This window comes from Nestor notabilis, unplaced genomic scaffold, assembly GCF_000696875.1.
Source record: "Nestor notabilis isolate BGI_N333 unplaced genomic scaffold, ASM69687v1 Scaffold33785, whole genome shotgun sequence".
Classification (NCBI taxonomy): domain Eukaryota; kingdom Metazoa; phylum Chordata; class Aves; order Psittaciformes; family Psittacidae; genus Nestor; species Nestor notabilis.
This window is the reverse complement of record NW_009929444.1, coordinates 5,389-23,879: the sequence shown is the minus strand read 5'-3', so window position 1 is coordinate 23,879 and position 18,491 is coordinate 5,389. Positions and strand designations below refer to the sequence as shown.

Here is an 18,491-nt window from a genome sequence, read left to right as displayed (position 1 = left end):
TTAGAAGGGAGAGGAGCCGTGTCCCGTATCTGTGAAGCTGCTGAGGGAAAACTGGGTTGATTTGACCAGTTTTAACAGATTAGCATCCCCAAACTTCCAGCCGTACAAGTTTCTGGAGCCCCATGCCTGCCAGGAGCCGCAGCTGTGCAGCGCTGAGCAGCCACAGCATCGCGGGCTGGGAGGGTAGCGGCACCCGACCAGCTTTTCCTCCCCTCCCGCTGCAAGTGCTTTGTGTTTGCATCCGCGCACTGCTTCAGCAGCATTTCCTCTCAGTGCTACCCCTCGGGACTAGGAAAGCCTTTATTCTTAGTTCTGCCTTAATGTGGTTCCAGTCATGGCAGAAAGATGAGGAAGATACGTGTGTCCGACCAGTTTGTCAGGACTGTGAGCAGTATGCTGCAGTTTGGGATCCAGGACAGCAGACCATGGTGTCACCGAGCGTGCTTCAGTCAAAATCAACTATTGCTTGGGAACCCACTTTTCTTTAGGCTCATACTCTAGTTTCTTCTAGTGATTGTCATATAGCTCTGGGAGAAATGCAAGTAATGTCATACAGTGTCTCACTGGTTTAAACAGTCTGTTCTTTTGGCTCAGCTGTACTAACACTGTTGTAACCACTAGACTGATCTGCCTTCTGAGTCACAAAATGTCAACACCTGTGCTCTAACCTACTCAATATAAAGGCTGACAATTAAGAAGAGAGAGGGGGTAGTCATGTGTGATTTCATTGTTGTACCATTAAAGAGTGCATCTTTGGGGAAGGAAGTGGTACCTCAACTTATAATTGAACATATTTCATAAACAAGTTACAGGGCCAGATGTACCAATTAGTGTAAAGAGTTGTGTCAGGTCCTGCGTATTACAATTAGTCATGGCACCAGAGACCTGTTTGTGTGTTGTTAGAAGGTTTTTATTGAAGAAATTTCAAGTTTCTTTTTACTTTTAAATTTTCTGAAACTCGGGATTTCTTTTTTTTTTTTTTTCATTTGTGTGTAGGAAGGAATTGAGTCAAACATGATTTGAGAAATTACTGTTAGTTTGCTGGCAGTGTTTTAGTGTGAAGCACTTTATTCTTGGTGCTCCTTGAATTTGAGGAAAAGGAGAGCTCCCAGTTCTCCATTTGAAGACCTAAGCAAGGAGCTCCAGGGAGAAATAGAGACGAAAGTCTACCTTTCCAACAGCCCTAATGTCTTCTACATAAATCGCATTAAGTATATTTGTCAAGGCTTGAACATGCATGTCTTAAAAACCTAAAGTGACACTTGGTCAGTAACATACTTACTGCAATGGCTTCCACAGTTAGTAATATCAAACTTACTTTAAAATACAAACATTTCAAATGGGCATCTTTTCAACAACTTTATCTTCACTTTAGGTTTCTCAGTAAAAGTTTACGAAACCACACTTGTTACAACTAAACAAAAAAGGCAAAATTTCATCACCTGAAAATGGAATTTTCTCTACAGCTTTATAATACACATCGCAATCATCCTCAAGTATCTAAACATTCAGTTATATTCTTACAAATAAGTTGGGCTTAGAAAAGCTTTGGATCAAGTTGTCAGTTTGAGTTTGATTTTTTTTTTTAATATTTTTTTTTATTTGTAGTGTGAAGTTACCTCCTCTTTGCATCTTGTTTCATATTGGAGTATCTTAAATATATATGCAAAAATGCATCCACGTTTTATTTGCTCTTTAAGAGTTCATTTTCTGCATCAGGGTTTGAAAACCTGCTGTTACATCACATGCCAGAACAGACACTTGTCCAGTCCCTACCTATTTCTGGCTTTTGCCTGGCCCTTGCCTGGTGACTAGGAAGTTACCATCTTCCCTTGCAGCAGCCTGGCTTCAGCTACTCTGTAAGCCACAGGAATGCTGGAAACAGGATTGGTTTTCATTTTCTCTTTCTTCCATGGTCATTTTTATGAGGTGGAGTTGGTTATAGATCTGCTTATCAAGCTGAACAAGCAGATATTCAAACTAGGTGTTTTGATGGATATTTGAAAATTTCATTTAGTATAAACTTATTAACATGCAGAGGAGCAAAGTGTGGGCTATTGACAAAAAGTAGGTTGTAAAGCTCTGGAGTTAGTGTGCATAGTAAGGCTGAAATCTGAACTTGAAATATCTCCACGTTAATGACAGACAGCTTCCTTCAAACAGGTGTAAAGATGAATAAAGCCTCAGTTGAAAACAGATACCTGGGAGAAGTATTTTTGTACTGGGCTTATAGAATCAAATGTGGTCAAGGACTACCTACTGAGCTTTAAAAGGTAGAGGTTCCCTGGAGCTAGCTATTTTCATGGGATAGTTTATTCCAAGCATGCTTAAGTTAATTGCTAGATAGATGGAAAAGGTCAGCATCTTTAAAAATTTTTGGCTAAAGATTTGCTTGATGCATTAAAGAACTCTGTATTCTTGGGCTGAATCTTTGTTATTTGGACATGCTTAAAATGCTGTACATGTGTTACTTGCTAGATTTTATTTACATGCAGCCTTTTACACAATCAAAATGTTTAAACTCTTAAAAGGTGTTTTGATTGGTTTATGGTTTCTATTCATGTCTCATTAATTTATTAGGTTGAAGTGTTGCTTCCATGGCTTGTTAACATTTAAAAATATAAGGACAAAACTTGCTATTTGTTCTGAAAGAAGTACTCATCGAAGTGCATGCTGCATTTGACATTCATAGCAGTGGAATACATAAGGGGATGAATTGCGCCACTTCATGCCTACACAGTCCATAATTACAAAACTACGTAGCTAGCAAGAAAGAGCTAAAATGTATGCAATTATTTGAACTCTACACCAAGATTAGTGTCAGCAGTAGTAGATTTTTCTGTTGAGTCTGTGCACCAGTTAGGAAGGGATTCTTTTACATTTTTGTCTACTTGTTCCATTAAGTTTTTAAGCGCTGGTTATACTTAGAAATGTCACTGATCTCTTAATATTTTCCATCTATTCAGTTTTGGGCTCAGTGTCTTGTAACTCAGTAGAGTGTGTTTGTCATTTAAAAAAAAAAAAAAAAAAAGTAAGAATGGGGAAATTTCCATCTAAGAATCCATTTCCACACTCTGAAAAAGCAAATTTCCCATGTAATTTTAATTTGGAAAATTATTCTACCAACTGTTGTAATTCTTTTTTGTAACTTGAGGAAGAAGAGAGTTGTACTTGTGGAAGATGAAGTTTGTTTTGGGAATTCATCCTAATGCGCTGGCATATTCCATGACTACGTTAGGTGCTGGAATGATGAACAGTATCTTTAACTTCTACTATGTTAAGCTTTTCCTAAACCGATACAAAATTTCTGAAGCAGCATTTCATCAAGCACAGGTATGGTACAATGGAGTATTCTGATTATCATGGTGTGTTATGTGTCTGTGTCACCACAACACAGTAAGGTTGGGGATTTTTACTTACAAATTAACTTTTGGATGCAGAACAAATAGATATACAGTAAATTAATTTTACATTTAGTTAATCCATAAGCAAGTGAAGTAAAACACATCGTTTATACACATAAAGCACATCATTTGCAGTCTTTAGACTAAAAATCTTCAGACTTTAACTGATGAAAAGGTTTGATAGCTTGAAGTAATTTTCTAAACTGATCTTGCACCTCATCGCCATAGATATGTGTGACATTAGTGCTTTCCTATGGACTGCTTAAGTACTTAAATACTGCCTTTACTCTGCAAGTCATTATCCATGTGAGCAACTCTTGTCGTAAATGGTCTCCTGAAAGTAATGGGCCGGCTCGTGTTTTGAATTGCTTGCTGTGAGAGTAATATCTGGGCTTTGCAAGATGAAAGCTCAGATAAATAAGCTTTTGAAAGAGTGAAGTCTTAGAGACATGGGTTTATTTAATGTAGAGTTGGGCACCTGCCTCCTTTTTCATCTTGTTTTCCAAAATTACTATAAACCATTAAACGCCTTTAAGAATTAGTTCTGGAGACTATTTTGACCTGAGCTTTCATCTTTCTTTATTCTTTGAATAGAGATTTACTTTAAATAAACGTGGTGTGTGTTACTTCGGTGTTTGTATAACCTCTGCAGAAAAGTCACACTAATGATAAATTCTGTTGTGTTTCTTACTTGTTTGTCACAGGTTGTATTTATGATATGGAATGCCATTAATGATCCTCTTTTCGGGTATATTCAAGATAACTCCACATTCTCATGCTGCTCAAGACGCCAGTTCTCAATCTTATATGGAGCTCCTCTATATGCATTAGCCTTTTTGCTTCCTTGGTTTCCTTGGAAACATTATGAAGAAGGGGACTGGCAAAGTGGTCTTCACCTCATTGTTGCACTATGTGCTTTTGATGGTTTGCTGACGTTTGTGCTTCTAGCACAGTGTGCGCTCTTTGCAGAGATTTCAACGCGACATGAAAGTAGGCTTCAGCTTATTAAATACAACCAAGTAGCAACATTACTTGGCTCAACAAGCATTCTCTTTTGTGGTCTCATATCAGATAATATGGAAAATTTTGCCCATTTTCAGGCTTTCGCTGTTTTGGTTGCAGCATTAGCAACAGCCTGTATGTGTTACACGGGCAAATACAGTACTAGTCAATACGAGCAGAGAGAAATCTCTGTGGAGAATGCTAATCTGGAAAATGGTGATGGAACACTCTCCTGGTCCTCAGTAATTTCATTGACCAAACAGATAATGACAGAGAAAAACTTCTTACTTTTTGTAACCATGAACTTCTTCCAAGTCTTCCACCTAGCCTTCTGCAACAATTTTATGATGATCTTTGCAGATAATCTTATTCCTAAGGATGTCCTTTCTTCCTCAATAAGAAGCATCATGTATGGAGCAGGCTTTATTTGTCCTCAGGTAGGCAGTTACACTTTTTTATTTCAAAATATGAAAAAATGGTGTTTTACTAGTTTTCATTAGTTTAAGGTATCCATTTACACTGTCTTGGAAACATGCTGTATAATAAACCATTATTAATTTATTTATAAACCATAAACCATTTTCCATATCAAGAAACAAATCTAGGCCACCAATGTTTTAAAAGAAGAAAGTTTCTCTATGTACAGGCTACCTAAAGGTAACATGGGGTAGCGAGAACAGGCAGGCAGGCTGGTAGAGTATAAGTTTACAAGAATGTAAGATGTAAGCATGCAAGGAGTGAATGTTTTGTATCCTACAAGGTTTATAATACCTAAGTATAAAGGAATGAAAAACATTGTCAAGATAAAAAGCTTCAAAGAGCACAATCTCTAGAATTCTGGATTCTTTTCTCTTTATTTTTTATTTTTAATAAGGGATGAAAAAATAATCTCTTCTTCAGGAAGTTTCTGAGATAAACTGCACAAAACACCAGAAAAAATTATTAGGTATTAAAAGCATTGTTAAAATATGTGGTATCTCGGTCATGAGAACCAAACAAAACTCGAAATAGCTGCTCTTGGAGCATAATACATTCCCATTTATTTTGTTGTTTGCTGCCTTGGTCAGCTATATTTGCTTAGTAGAGAGCAACACACTTTCAAAACCCCAAACAGGGATGGGGGGAGGAGTAATGACCTGGAAAAGAAAAGAGAACCCAAACGAGTAATGTGTGAGATCAAGAAAAGCAGCAAAAATACATACCTCAGAATGTAAACATACTTGTCTGCAGTAGAGAAAAAAATTCTGTTCATTCCCTTCTAACTGCTTTCACTGCTTCTTTTAAAACTTTCACTTTCAAACCTGAGTACCTGACTTTTCTCATAGGTGTGATGGTGTTCAGAATTTCTGACTATCAGGCTGCTACGTTTGTTAAATGATAATAGGTTTCAGTAAGTAATATGTAAAAGCTTCAGTTACTGTTTTGGCTTTTGCATATATAACATACAAATCCTAAATGTATTTTCTTTATTCCATAACTCCTAAATATCTGTAATTTCAACTTTTATCCTTACCACTGGTTTGGGTCTTTTTTTAATATATTTTTTTTTTTTTCCTGTAACTAAACAACTAGCTGATGAACTTTGGAAATAAATCAGAAACTACAGAAGTTAGGAAAGTTTAAATATTTTTAAACCCAATATATACCAATCGCTTTTGTTGATGAAATCAGTGTGACAGTGTGAAACCAACAGTCTTTCAGAAAACACATCTCTCTCTGCTCCCCAGAGACTCTTGTCTAGAAGGTCACTGAACTGTAGAGTGTTTGCTATGACCTTATTTTGTCCCTTTGAGCTCAAGATATAATAAGAGAATTCTCTTGTGGCAACGTCCTGAGCTTCACTTACTGGAAAAGCACCCAGCCCATGTAAACTAAAGCCTGTTCTTACGAACTTGTGCTTCAGTGGCCTGTACTTCTGTCTCTGGTTCCTTTTAGTAGAGGTTGTGAAGAATAAGACCTGCCTACAAGGAAACTTGGTTGATGAAACACAGGCAAACAATTTAAATTTGTGTCATTATGTTAGTCTTAGACTTGGAAACATGCAGGTATTAAGGAATTTTCAAAGTCATAAGTACTTCCTGAGAGAGGGTTATTTCTCAATTACAGGGAGACAAGATCACGATTTTTACAATAACAGGCATTAAATAATCTTGTGCCATTTCTAGTGTAGGAACTTCTCTGTAAAATGGCTGAAAACAGCCAGGGGAGGAGTATGTTTAAGTTTCTTAAAAGCAGATTTTTTTCTTGCACCAACTTTCCAGATTTTTTTTTTTTTTTAAGTTCCCTGATCACTGGTTTAAGTAGAAAACTTGAGCTGCTTTAAAATAGCATTTGCCACAGTAATCTTTGTCTGACTGTGGTATCCTGGTTTTATTCATTATGTTAAAGCATTTAAATGTGGGAACAAATGTACAAGGTGGATTCTTTCCTGTTATTCATTTTAATATTACACTGTTCGTCTCTGTAACACAGAGGAAGGGGAAACCGTGTATCTTTATAGAGGTTGTATTTTTTGTGACAATGATGAGGACCACATACATGTGGATGGTGACATAGGCTCGTATAATAGAAAAGACATACTGCATTACAAAATGTCCTATTTAAAGTGTAAAGTGAGGAACAATAGAGAAGAGCTTACACTTTGTTTATACTATAATCAGCACTTAATACCATTTTCATGAGTTTAGCCATCACCAGCTTCTCGCTTGGATTACTGCTTGCTACAGTTGCCAGAATTAAAATGTAGCCATATGTGCTGTCCACTGGCATCTGCCTTTCTCTACTTGCTAGTAAAGTCTCTAACTTGCTTTATCAACTTAAAAGTTGTGCTTAATTTCTACAAATGTGAGTGAAAGTAGTAATATTACTGAAAGTATTTTTGATCAGCAGTTAAAATGTAAAATGCTTGGTTTACAGTTCATATTACTGCAAAGTTAACTGTTTAAGGGATAACAGACATAAAGATTATGAGCATTAAATAACAGTTAGGCAATGTGGGAAACAGTATTTTCCTCAGTATATTGTAGTTCTCAGCTGGCTGGTTTTGAGTGAAAGATCATTCTTATGTGGTAGATGTAGCACAGAATGAGCCAGTAGATAGTTCTCTTTTTCAATTCCTATTTTTAACTTGGATTGAACTTTTAATAACGGGTTGGTTTGTGCTTTGGTTTGGTTTGTTGGGTTGTTTGTTTTTTTTTTTCCTTAATGGTTAGTAATAAATTACATCTGGTCTGTGCTTTATAGCTCTCCTAATGCTGAGATACTGTACTCTAACTTTTAATCATATGTGTATATATTATCTTTTCAGTGCCTTGTTCTTCTCAATCATGCTTCACTGAAGAAGTTTGGTTATTACAGAATCATCTTGTTTTCCTTTTACTTTGAAGGAGTAGCTGCTGCTGTCATGTTTCTTCTAGGGTCAGAACACTATTATCTGTTGGCATTTTATCTCATGACAAACATGTAAGTAAATACGCTTCCCTATTCATAGATACAGCTTAAATAATTCTAACAGTGGACACTTGCTTTTAATAGCATGAAGATTTTGCCACTACTTTTATGGCTTTCTTTCCGTCCTGTTTCACTTATTAGGAAAGTCGAAACTCCAGTTACAATTTTTTTTCAGCTTTCATTTTATTCTACTTCAGCTTTTAATTTCTGTTTTAAAAAAAAAAAAAAAGTCTGAAGTATGAACAGTGATTAAGGTTTGCAGCCACACGCTTCCAACCATTTACCTGCTACAACATGAGATTCAAGGGAAGCAGAATCTCTTCTCATCCACAGAGACAGAAGAGATCTCAGCAGAGAAGCTCTTATTTAAAAAGAAAGACCTGTTTGTATCAGAATATTGTTAGTGGTTTGTTTTTATTTTTTAATTTTCTATTCTAATGCTTTCTTTCTACATGTTCTTTCCTACCATTCTTTTCTTCATCTTTTTTTTTTTTCCCCGTTTTCATTCTTATTTTCAGTATTTCAGTCATGGCCTACTGTTAACACTGAACTATGTGTACAATAAATTGAATTTCATTACCTGCATACCTTAAATGGTGAAGATATATTTTGGTTTCCGCAGGAAAAAAAGCCTCTAAGGTACCTAAAGACTCTATGTTTGAAGTGCTAATTGTTCAAAGCCTCTTCTAAATAAAAGCTAATCACACCCAAAATGTACTAAGACATAGAAATAGCAATATTTGAGTTTATGGTTTCGCTTCAGTGTGTTAAGATTTGGATTTTGTGTGTGTGTGTGTTTAAAGGCATATATATATATATACAATGTAAGTACATATATAGGAATGCATATAAAATCTTTTTAGTATTCTAATTCTCCCACTTGGAAGTTTGTCTTTCATATAGTCTTTCCAGTAATGTTCATGTCCTTTTCAGATTTCAAGAAGAAATTTTCAGTTATTCTTTCTTCTCAGATGCTTCTTTTCTCCATGTCATTTTAAATGACATTTACTGATAATCTCAAGCAAATATTTATGACCTTTTGCACCAGTGTCCGGGGGGAAAAAAAGCAAAAAACCTCTTATCTTTTAGGTTTGCATATTGCTTAGTAATCCTCAGTTAAGAATAGATCTAATAATGGTTTCAGAACTGTTGTTTAAACAGATAAATCACCGAGTTTTAAAGGAAGTCTCTGTGTGTTTGTGGAAATGTCAACGTTGGGGTGTATGTGTTAGAATGTCAGTTACGATTTCATTATCAAAGTGTATATAAGAACTCTGATCATCTTAAATATTTTGTCTTTCTTTAGGGTAATTGTGCAAGCTTCATTTAGTCTGTTCAATTTGCCTTTGGCAGATATTGTTGATGCAGATTTAATAAAGCACAAGCGGAGGTATGTCCATCAGAACTGTTTTTCTGTAAATAGCCTATCTATTTACCATGTTACTCTCCCATAAGTTAGATCATGGTAAAGATAGTAAATGGTCTTGGATCCTTGACACAGAAGTAGTTTTTGTAAGAGTAACTTTATTCTTATCTTTAAGGAAACTGAAGTTTCCTGTGGCTAATTCAGTACAGTGATTGAAACAAATTATTAAGTAATTTCTAGTTTTAATTATATTATAGTATAAGCCAAGTCCTTAATTTTTTTTTGTTTGTTTCTGGTTTTGTTAGCTTCAACTGAATTATTCTGTGATCATATGCATTTATTGTAATTTATGGAATTTTCTGAATAAGTCCTTTCTAACATGGAAAAGGTGCTTAGAAAGCTTTGCCTGTGCTGCTTAAAGTGTAAATGTCAAAGTCTAACTGGTCGCTATTATCTCTCTGAAATAAAAATTAATAAAACCTGCTGTGATGTAGCATATTACAACTCATGGATCTTTCGGATTTTTATCAAAGTGCAGGTAACTTCCTGTTGCTTCCATCAGCATTTATTTAAGTGCAGATTCAAACCTGGTCACTGTATGAAGGGACTTGCCTCTCAAACATGAGAGCTATTGCTTTCATGAAGAAAAAAATGCCTCCTTTTCTGGCCTCATGCATGTAAATTCTGAAGCTGTAATTAATTCTCCAGGCATTGCTCAGTCTAACTTAACTTCAGTTATTAGTCTGTGTGCACAAAGTTGAATTTGAGTGCAAGTCATTTCAGAACTGGGGCCATGCTGTACACATACACCAGAGGTTTATTACTGTTCATTTCCAAAGAAATTTAAATGTCATTATGATAATTGTTTCTGTTTGCTATAATGGGTGAACTATATAAAGCCAAGTATCATACCAGTTATCATTTGCATATTAAAAGGATTTTTAAAATCACTGTTATAATTAATATACTAATAAGTTTCTGTTGTGCATTCATTTGGGGTTTTTTCCTTAACTGTTTTAGATCTCCACTTTCCTCTATGGTTTTTGGCACCAATGCTTTATTTACCAAGCCTGCCCAATCTTTGGCTCCAATGCTTGTCGTTACAATACTAAATCAATTTGGATACGAGAACCTGAATAATGAAGTTGCTCAACCTGATCCAAGGTGAGTTCAAAAGGGATACTTTAAATCATAGAAATTAACATGAAATAATCTAAAAAGCAAATTAATCTGCAATTAGTTTGCATCAACTGCACTTCAAAAGCATGAGTGCTTTAAAAATATTTTCCAGTTGCTTTTATCTGTGTAGAAGTAGAAATGGATTTTAAAGGAATCATTTACTAAACAATACACTTGAGGGTATCTACCTAATTTTGAAACACAAAGGATACATTTCAGTAGTTGACCACCTCCTGTTCTAAGCAAAAAAGAAAAAAAATCTTTGAGATCATCTAAAGATAGATGTCGTCCTGGCTTTTGTATTTTGTTCATCTCATAAACGTACTTCCTTAAATACATAAATCTAACAAGGTTGCATTTAAGATACATTTTTGTTTGAGAGAAAGCAGGATAATCACCAGAGGGAGGGACTTTGCCTCAAGTGGGAGTATAATTTTGGCTTCAGTACTACTTACCATTCTAATGCTAATGATTTCATTGCATTCCATGGAGACCTTAATACACAGGTTGCTAGTTAGCACATTGAAAATGCATGGGCTTTTATAAAAACAAATATAGAGGGAGTCAGTACACTGAAAGGGTCAAAGGCTGTTTATTTATGACCAACAAGAGGAAGTGGCAATATAACTGAATTCAGGGCTAAAAGGCAAAAATCAGTCTTGATTAGGATTTGCTTAAGAAAACAACATGAATATCCTGAGAACTACATCACTTCCCTAAATTTTAAGTAGAAACTTTAAGAAATACATAGAAGGCAATTGTATGTGAACTTTTGTGGAGAGAGCTCTCGAAGGAGAAAGGACTGGTCATGTGTCACCTGTGGCTGACAGAATGTGTCGTATTTGAGGAATTTTCTAGAGAAATGTACGAGTAAAAGCATGGCATGAAAAGAAACAGGTGGTCTTCAGAAAAGCATCCTGACACAAGCAAAGAAGGCTTAACTTTGAGGCTATGTGTAAGAACAGTTGATTTTATTTTAATGCATTCTGTAGATAGCCAGCCAGTGAGATGATGTGAAGAGGATATGAACCTCATTATAATGTCAAATAAGATGGGTGATCTTTTCTTTTGCAGAAGAGTGATAGGTTGAACTGGATGTGGATATGAGAGGGCTGAATATATTAATCTTGATGATTCAGAGAAATTCAGATTTAAAACATAAAACCTGCAGTTCTTACCCTTTTCAATCAGAGAAATGATACCTTTGTGGATGGATTTTAAATCACAGCAGTTACAAATCTTTTTTTCCCCAGTAAATAGACTCTGGACTATAGCAGCAATATATTTTTTACATTGAGAGTTGAAATACTTTGAATGCTTAGTCTCTAAACCTGTATTTTCACTTGAGTCATGCTGAACTTTGGTTTATTTAACTAGGGCAAGAAACAGCATATATGTACAAAGCTGAGATCCATTAATCAAAGAGCACCTGAAATATATTTCTTTTGCCCATCCCTTCAAAAATAATTTCTTAAATCTGAAGCAGTCTGCATGCATTTTCTGTATATATATGTGTGAATGTGCATGGCCTTTGCTTTGCAATTGGACTACTGTGTGAACCATAGAGTCCACAAAGACCAGACTACTCAAGATTGTTTCTAGGGAGTCAGTTTGCCCATGGCAATGTACTCAGACCATTGACTGAGCTAAAATTACACATATTAAAAGCCTATCAGATCTATCTCAGATTTCAGCCATAGACAGGTAGCTAAAATACACCTGCCTCAGGACAAAGCTGGTTGGGGTCAAACAGAAACTGAATATAGGAGGTTGCTTAAAATATGCTCATACTGTTTGGGAAGAAAGAAAAAAAATCACACGTGAATTACATATAATGAAGTGTTCTCATGCATGCCAGTACAATCTCAGCTCCACTGTCCCTCCTCCTTCTCCAAAGCTGGCAACATCTATTAAGAGTTCTGGAAAGCATTTACTTCATTAGGTATAGTGTTAGTGAATTGTAAAGATAGCACAGAGAACCTTTATTCTGCATTAACAAAATGTTTGGGCCCCGAATAAATGTGTCTTAGAGTTTCAATGTTGTTTACTGGGAGGAGAGAGAAGATGCAGTCCAAAACCATAAGCTATTTGCTGAATTCTAAATTACTTATTTTTTCTTAATAAAAAATTAAAATTCTTAATATGGAAAGTTAAACCATAGCAACAATGAGGGAGCAGCTAAGCCCGGAAACCATTTGCAGGCACATTAGGGTCAATAAAATCATCAGTAGTAGTCAGCATGGCATCACCAAGGGGAAGTCATAATTGACCAACTTGATAAACTTCTACAATGAAATGACTGGCCTGATAGACAAGGTAAGAGTGGTGGATATTGTCTACTTGGTCTTCAGCAAGGCCTTTGAAACTCTCTCCTATAAGATCCTCATAGAAAAGCCTTCGATATACACGTTGGATGAGAAGACAGTGAGATGGGTTGAAAACTGGCTGAGTGGCCAGGCCCAGGGGGTTGTTATCAGTGGCATGAAGTCTAATTGCAGGCCAGTAACTAGTAGTTACACTAGTGGTGTATCCTCAGGGTCTATACTGGGTCCAGTCCTGTTTAACATCTTTACTAATGATCTGGATGATCATTACCCACAGGAAGTTTGTTGATGACGCAAAACTGGGAGGTGTGGCTGATACATCAGAGGTCATGCTGCCATCCAGAGGGATCTCGACAGGCTGGAGAAATGGGCTGGCAGGAACCTCATGGTTCAACAAATGCAAGTCCTGCACCTGGGGAGGACCAGCCCCATGCACCAGTATGTGCTGGGGGCCACCCAGCTGGAAGACAGCTTGGCAGAAAAAGGTCCTGGTGGACACCAAACTGAACAGGAGCCAACAATGTGCTCTTGCAGCAAAGGCAAAGAATGGCATTATCTTGGGCTGCTTTAGGCTAAGTATTGCTAGCAGGTCAAAGGAGGTGATCCTTCTGCTCTGCTTAGCACTGATGAGACTGCATCTGGAGCACTGTGTCCAAATGTGGCCTCCTCAGTACAAGACAAACATGGACATACTGGAGAGAACCCAACAAAGGACCACAAAGGTTATTAAGGGATTGGAGTATCTATGAGGAAAGGCTGAGAGAATTGGGACTGTTCAGTCTGGTGAAGAGAAGGGTCATGAGGGGGATCTTAATATATATAAATATTTTGAGGAAGGGTGCAAAGAGGATGGATTCAGGCTTTTTCCAGTGGTGCCCAGTGACAGGACCAGATCAGTGGGCATAAACTGAAGCACAGGAGATTCCCTCTGAACATCAGGAAACACCTTTTTACTGCATATAGAAATATGCAAAAGCTGTCTAGACACAGTCCTGGGCAGCTGACTCTATGTGGCCCTGCTTGAACAGGGGTTTGGAGCAGATGACCTCCAGAAGTCCCTTTCAACCTCAATCATTCCATGGTTCTGGAATGATTGTTCCAGTATTTAATGATAGTGAAAATATGGATATGTTACAGACAGGCAGTTGCTTTTTATATACAGATCCTGCCTGTCCCATTAGGTTTTTTTCACATGTTTTGCAGATGCTCTTACAAAGCAAAATAATCTTAATAAGATACATCTTATTACCTGTGTTTAGCTTGGGGGGGTGTTGTATGTTTTTAATATTAATGTTCTGTGGAATGAGTGGAGAAATGTGTGTTTTTGTATTCTCAGCAATTTTCCAGGCTTTTGCTGTAGTAAAACACATTTTCCAGCAATGAGTTTACTGTTGAAAATGATGGAACATCCTTGTTAACACTTATTTTTGTGTAATATTGTCATTTCATTTCCTCATTCTTCCTTTCTTGATGTATTCCTTACTCAAGACCACATGGAATGCTGGAGCTCAGAAACTTTCTGAATGACTTCAACTTGCACATAAAAAAAAAAAAAAAAAAAAGGTCAGAGCTTCCAGGGAAGGGTCTGTCTTTTCTCCTCTACTTAATTTATCTTACAAATTTTATAGGATTTTATTAATAGCATACTGCCTTCAGAAGTGGCCTTCATAAATATGCTCTTTGGTGCTCATCTTACCCTGTATCAAAAAAAGATAAATCTATGTATCAAGAGCTGTCTGCTGAGACCATTCGTGTATCTTCTGATTCTTATGCCTCCAGCAAAAAGTCTGTAAGATGACATGACCTCATCTACACTTCTTCATCGTTCCAGTGATTGCATTTTGGTTCTTCATCTGTGTGATAGCTCCTTGACATCCCCCATGATAAGGATATTTCATTATTGCTTCATTAGAGCACCAGAATTCCATTAAGAGTACCAACCAACTATAAGTTGCTGGTTTTAAGCTTTGCCTGTCATCTGTTGCTATCATGCTGTTGAGCAATCTGCACATGTATGTTCTTTGCTTCAGTAACAACCACATTCCCTGAGTAGTTTATTAGGGCAACTAACATGTTATAAGTGAAATTCTTATCCCAGAAGACCTTTGAGACTAGTTCATTGTTGTCTTGGTGCCTCTCTTATGGTTGTATTCTGCAGCACACCCAAGCTGGTAGGACAGTGGAGAGGTTTTATACGAAGAAAGAGTAAGAGTCAAGAAGAAAGGAAAATTCAGTCCCCATTGTCTTTTATCTGTGAGGTATCATAACACTTCCAGTTGAATTGTTAAGATTTATCTGAAGTGTGAAAATGGTTATTGCTGAACAGTGATTCCACTACTGGATTAAGCCAGGCACTCCACAGACCCAGAGTGTCTTGCTTTTCCTCTGTACCAAAGCCTTTGAACTGACCATTCACATCATCAGCTTCTTACTTAGCATTACGAGTATTTACTTCTGCCTCAGTGTGGCTTCTTAGTCACAATGATGTCTTCTTCCTTAGGAGCAATCCAGTACCTCTTGGTTTCACATCTGATATCATAACTCCGACATGTGACTTCTGCTATGAATAGCGTGTATCTGTTCCAGAAGTTGTCTTCCTTTTTGGTGTAACCTTATTCACACATGAGGTTGGCCAATATATTGCACACAATTCCATATGTTACACATGGTTCTGTATAACAGTAATATACACATTATACCACATTCTTGGGGAATTCGGTCACTACACATCAGGTAAGCATTTTGTAGTGGAAGCTAGTTTAATGAGTATTTTTAAATATCTCTAAAATTTGAGCAGTAGCTTGCAGAATAGAGCGGTCCTGGTTTGTTGGGATGTTTTTTTCTCTTTTTGTCCAATATCAGGGCAAAGCATTACCTGCCCCATACAGCTTGGGGTTTTTTTGTTTGGTTTTGGCTATGGAAAAGATACCTAGTTTAAAATCTCCCTCTTCTGGAGAGCCACTACAACTGCAGGTAGCTTCTCTTGAAAGCGTGTTTTTCAAATTCATTCTTCAGAACTCGGTAATTTGACAGCAACTCTTCATTATTTATTGGAGGCACTTTGAACTGTTAATACGTTCATACTGAATTACTGTAGTATATGACATTCTATTCAGAGTGTTATTAAGGCTGTTTATGAAAGATTTTATGGTTTATTCCTGTGTGTGCAAAAAAATGTAGACATGGAAATTTCTGAAGTTACTGGTTCAGCTGTTACTATAATGAAACCTGAACTCTGCTCTTGATTTATCCCAGTCCCTTAATGAAATATTTTCCCATTCCTTGTTCTCTGTACTAAAGATATTTTTCATAATTCTTGCAGTAAATTAGGGGTTTACAGTACAATGGGTAATATTATTTTCTTAAACTAATATTGTTCCAGTGAAACCAGATCAGGATTGCACCAGTGTGAGTAATTTGGCAGATGTTCTTTCTTTTTTTGTCCTTCCTGAAGTCCATACATAATGGAATAATGTTACTACTGAAAACTGCTCTTTAGCGTGCAGAACAGGCTAAGTACAACCCCAACATCCTGTTAACTGTGTCTTAGTGCTGTTTTCATCTTTAGCTAGGTAAGTAATCTGTTTGTGGCCTCCCTGCTGACACTGCTCATATAGTTAACTACTGGCAGATGGGGTATGCATGGTGTTTACTTGTAGGTGAGCTGAAGATGCAACTGAATACAGGCCAGTAAACAACATCCAAATGGTAAATTATTGTCACTGCCTATAAGCATTGGCTGTGGACCAATGACCTACTAGTGAACACTTCCAGTCTTAAATCACTTCAGTTGCCCAAGTGATTGAATAGTTCACTTGTGAGCCTGTGATTTTTTGTTTTCTTATGTAGCATTAGCATGTACATGACTTAAGATCAACTGTGATCATTGTATGAGTGTGTGTATGTACTAAGGAATAAATCTGGCCTATGATGGAGGTTGCAAGCATTTTTTCTGTTAAATGTAGTGAGATATGAATGGATTTTTTTCTGATTCAGAGAAATGCTTAGGTTTTATCCAAAGGCCTGCTCAAGACTTTTTTCACAGATCTCAGTTCTTTTGGATCACATCCATAGCTGTTCTGTGAGTCTCCTAACTCATCCCTGAATGACAAAGAAAATAATATAAACTGCCTCATGAAGAGAAAGTTCATTTAGGGGCTGTTTCTCAGCTTGACTTGAATTTCCTGATATTTAGTAATTAGAATCCAATAATTAACAGAATGCCAGCCTGTAGATAATGATTCTAGCTACTAGATGAATGCCTAACCATATGCTTTGAGCTGTCAGAAACCATACTGTTCATAAAAGGGAACTCATTTAATAAGTCCAATATTTTCCTTTTTTTATTCATATGTGTTGATGCTTTTGTCTCTTATTCCTTAGAGATTTAGGTAAGGAAATACTATACATCCAAGAGAATAAATGAGAATGAGTTTTAACTTCATATGTATGCTTTTTATGGTTTGTATTACCTTGTAATAATTTATTTTAAAACAAAATGAAATAAGGCTTGATATTTCAAATAGCCCTTTACGGCATACCTGAATTTTGTGCATTAATCCAGACTTCCATCTAACACTCAGCACTGTAACAACACTCTATTTGGATAGCTATAAGCACAGATTTTAACTTAAATAAAATAATTTCATATTAAAATGTTTGCTTCCATTTTCTGCTTTTCTTCCAGATTTTTCAGTCCTACTAAAGCTTTTCAGATGCTCTGTTCTAGAATTGGATTATATTGCTTAAATTGATTTCTATATTACATAATACAGATGTATACTAAAGTAGTGAACAGGATTTCTTGGGTTACCTACAGTGTATTGAAATTAATTTTTTGTGTATTAATTACATAATTTCCTCCCAGCTATTATGAAAGGAGCAAACAACATAAAGTACATATTTGTATGTAGAATTAGAAAATATAATTGAAGTGCATTTGATATCTGTGATACTTGTTTTTAGGGTTGACTGTACACAGTAACTTGTGTATGTGTATATAATGTGAATGCTTTTGTTGTGAATTGACCATGAAAGTTAATCTTCTTCACCTTGAAAGCTGTGTTTTCATCTTCTTCACCAGCTTGTTTTTAGGTCTTCATGATGCCATGTTCTATTTGATCTGTCTGGTTCCACTCTGCATTGCAGTCGTACAGATCCTGGCGTGGGCTCCCTTTTCAATCCAGAATAGTCATATGACAGCTGTACACTAAATTTGTAACAGTTGGTCAGTAAATCAGACAGTATGTTCTAAATGTGAAAAAGCAAAATTGCATTAAATGGACTATTAGACCAGACACAGTTTGAGCCATTTCAATGAAGATGCATTCCTCAGCCTACGTAGACTGTAACACAGACCACATTAAGCCTTACTGCTGAGCCTGCACAGAGGTTTTTCTAGTTCACTCGTTTTTCTTTAATGGGATTTATCCTTAATTACTAAATAAAGCTGTTTCTGGTATATACTGGTCACTGTTAACTGCTTTGAAGAACGGAGATCAGTTAAAGGAATCCCAACCCAGCACCTGGAATTCAAGGGAACTGTATTTTCTTCAGCTTGCTGAAAGATGGTGGATTAATTTTGCCATACTGATAAAATGGGAGATCTCTGACGTGTATCTGGAAGAGCCTGGTGGACACCCATCATGGATGGCAAAGAGATGACAAGAAAAATTTAGATGATGTGTTGCTAACCAGTATCAAGGCAAATCCGACATCTACCACAGGAAGACCCAAGAGCAGTTAACTACCTTGTAGAAGTCTGTG

At 36.5% G+C, this 18,491-nt stretch overlaps 1 protein-coding gene across 1 annotated transcript; it reads left to right on the top strand.

The window, feature by feature from the left end:
* The first annotated feature begins 3,180 nt into the window (after window positions 1–3,180).
* Window positions 3,181–17,938, top strand: LOC104399714 (transmembrane protein 180-like). Its single transcript, XM_010014970.1, has 6 exons — window positions 3,181–3,333; window positions 4,109–4,843; window positions 7,714–7,868; window positions 9,163–9,246; window positions 10,243–10,386; window positions 17,809–17,938. The coding sequence occupies exons 1-6, from the start codon at window positions 3,181–3,183 to the stop codon at window positions 17,936–17,938; spliced, it is 1,401 nt and encodes a 466-aa protein (XP_010013272.1).
* The last annotated feature ends 553 nt before the right edge of the window (window positions 17,939–18,491 follow it).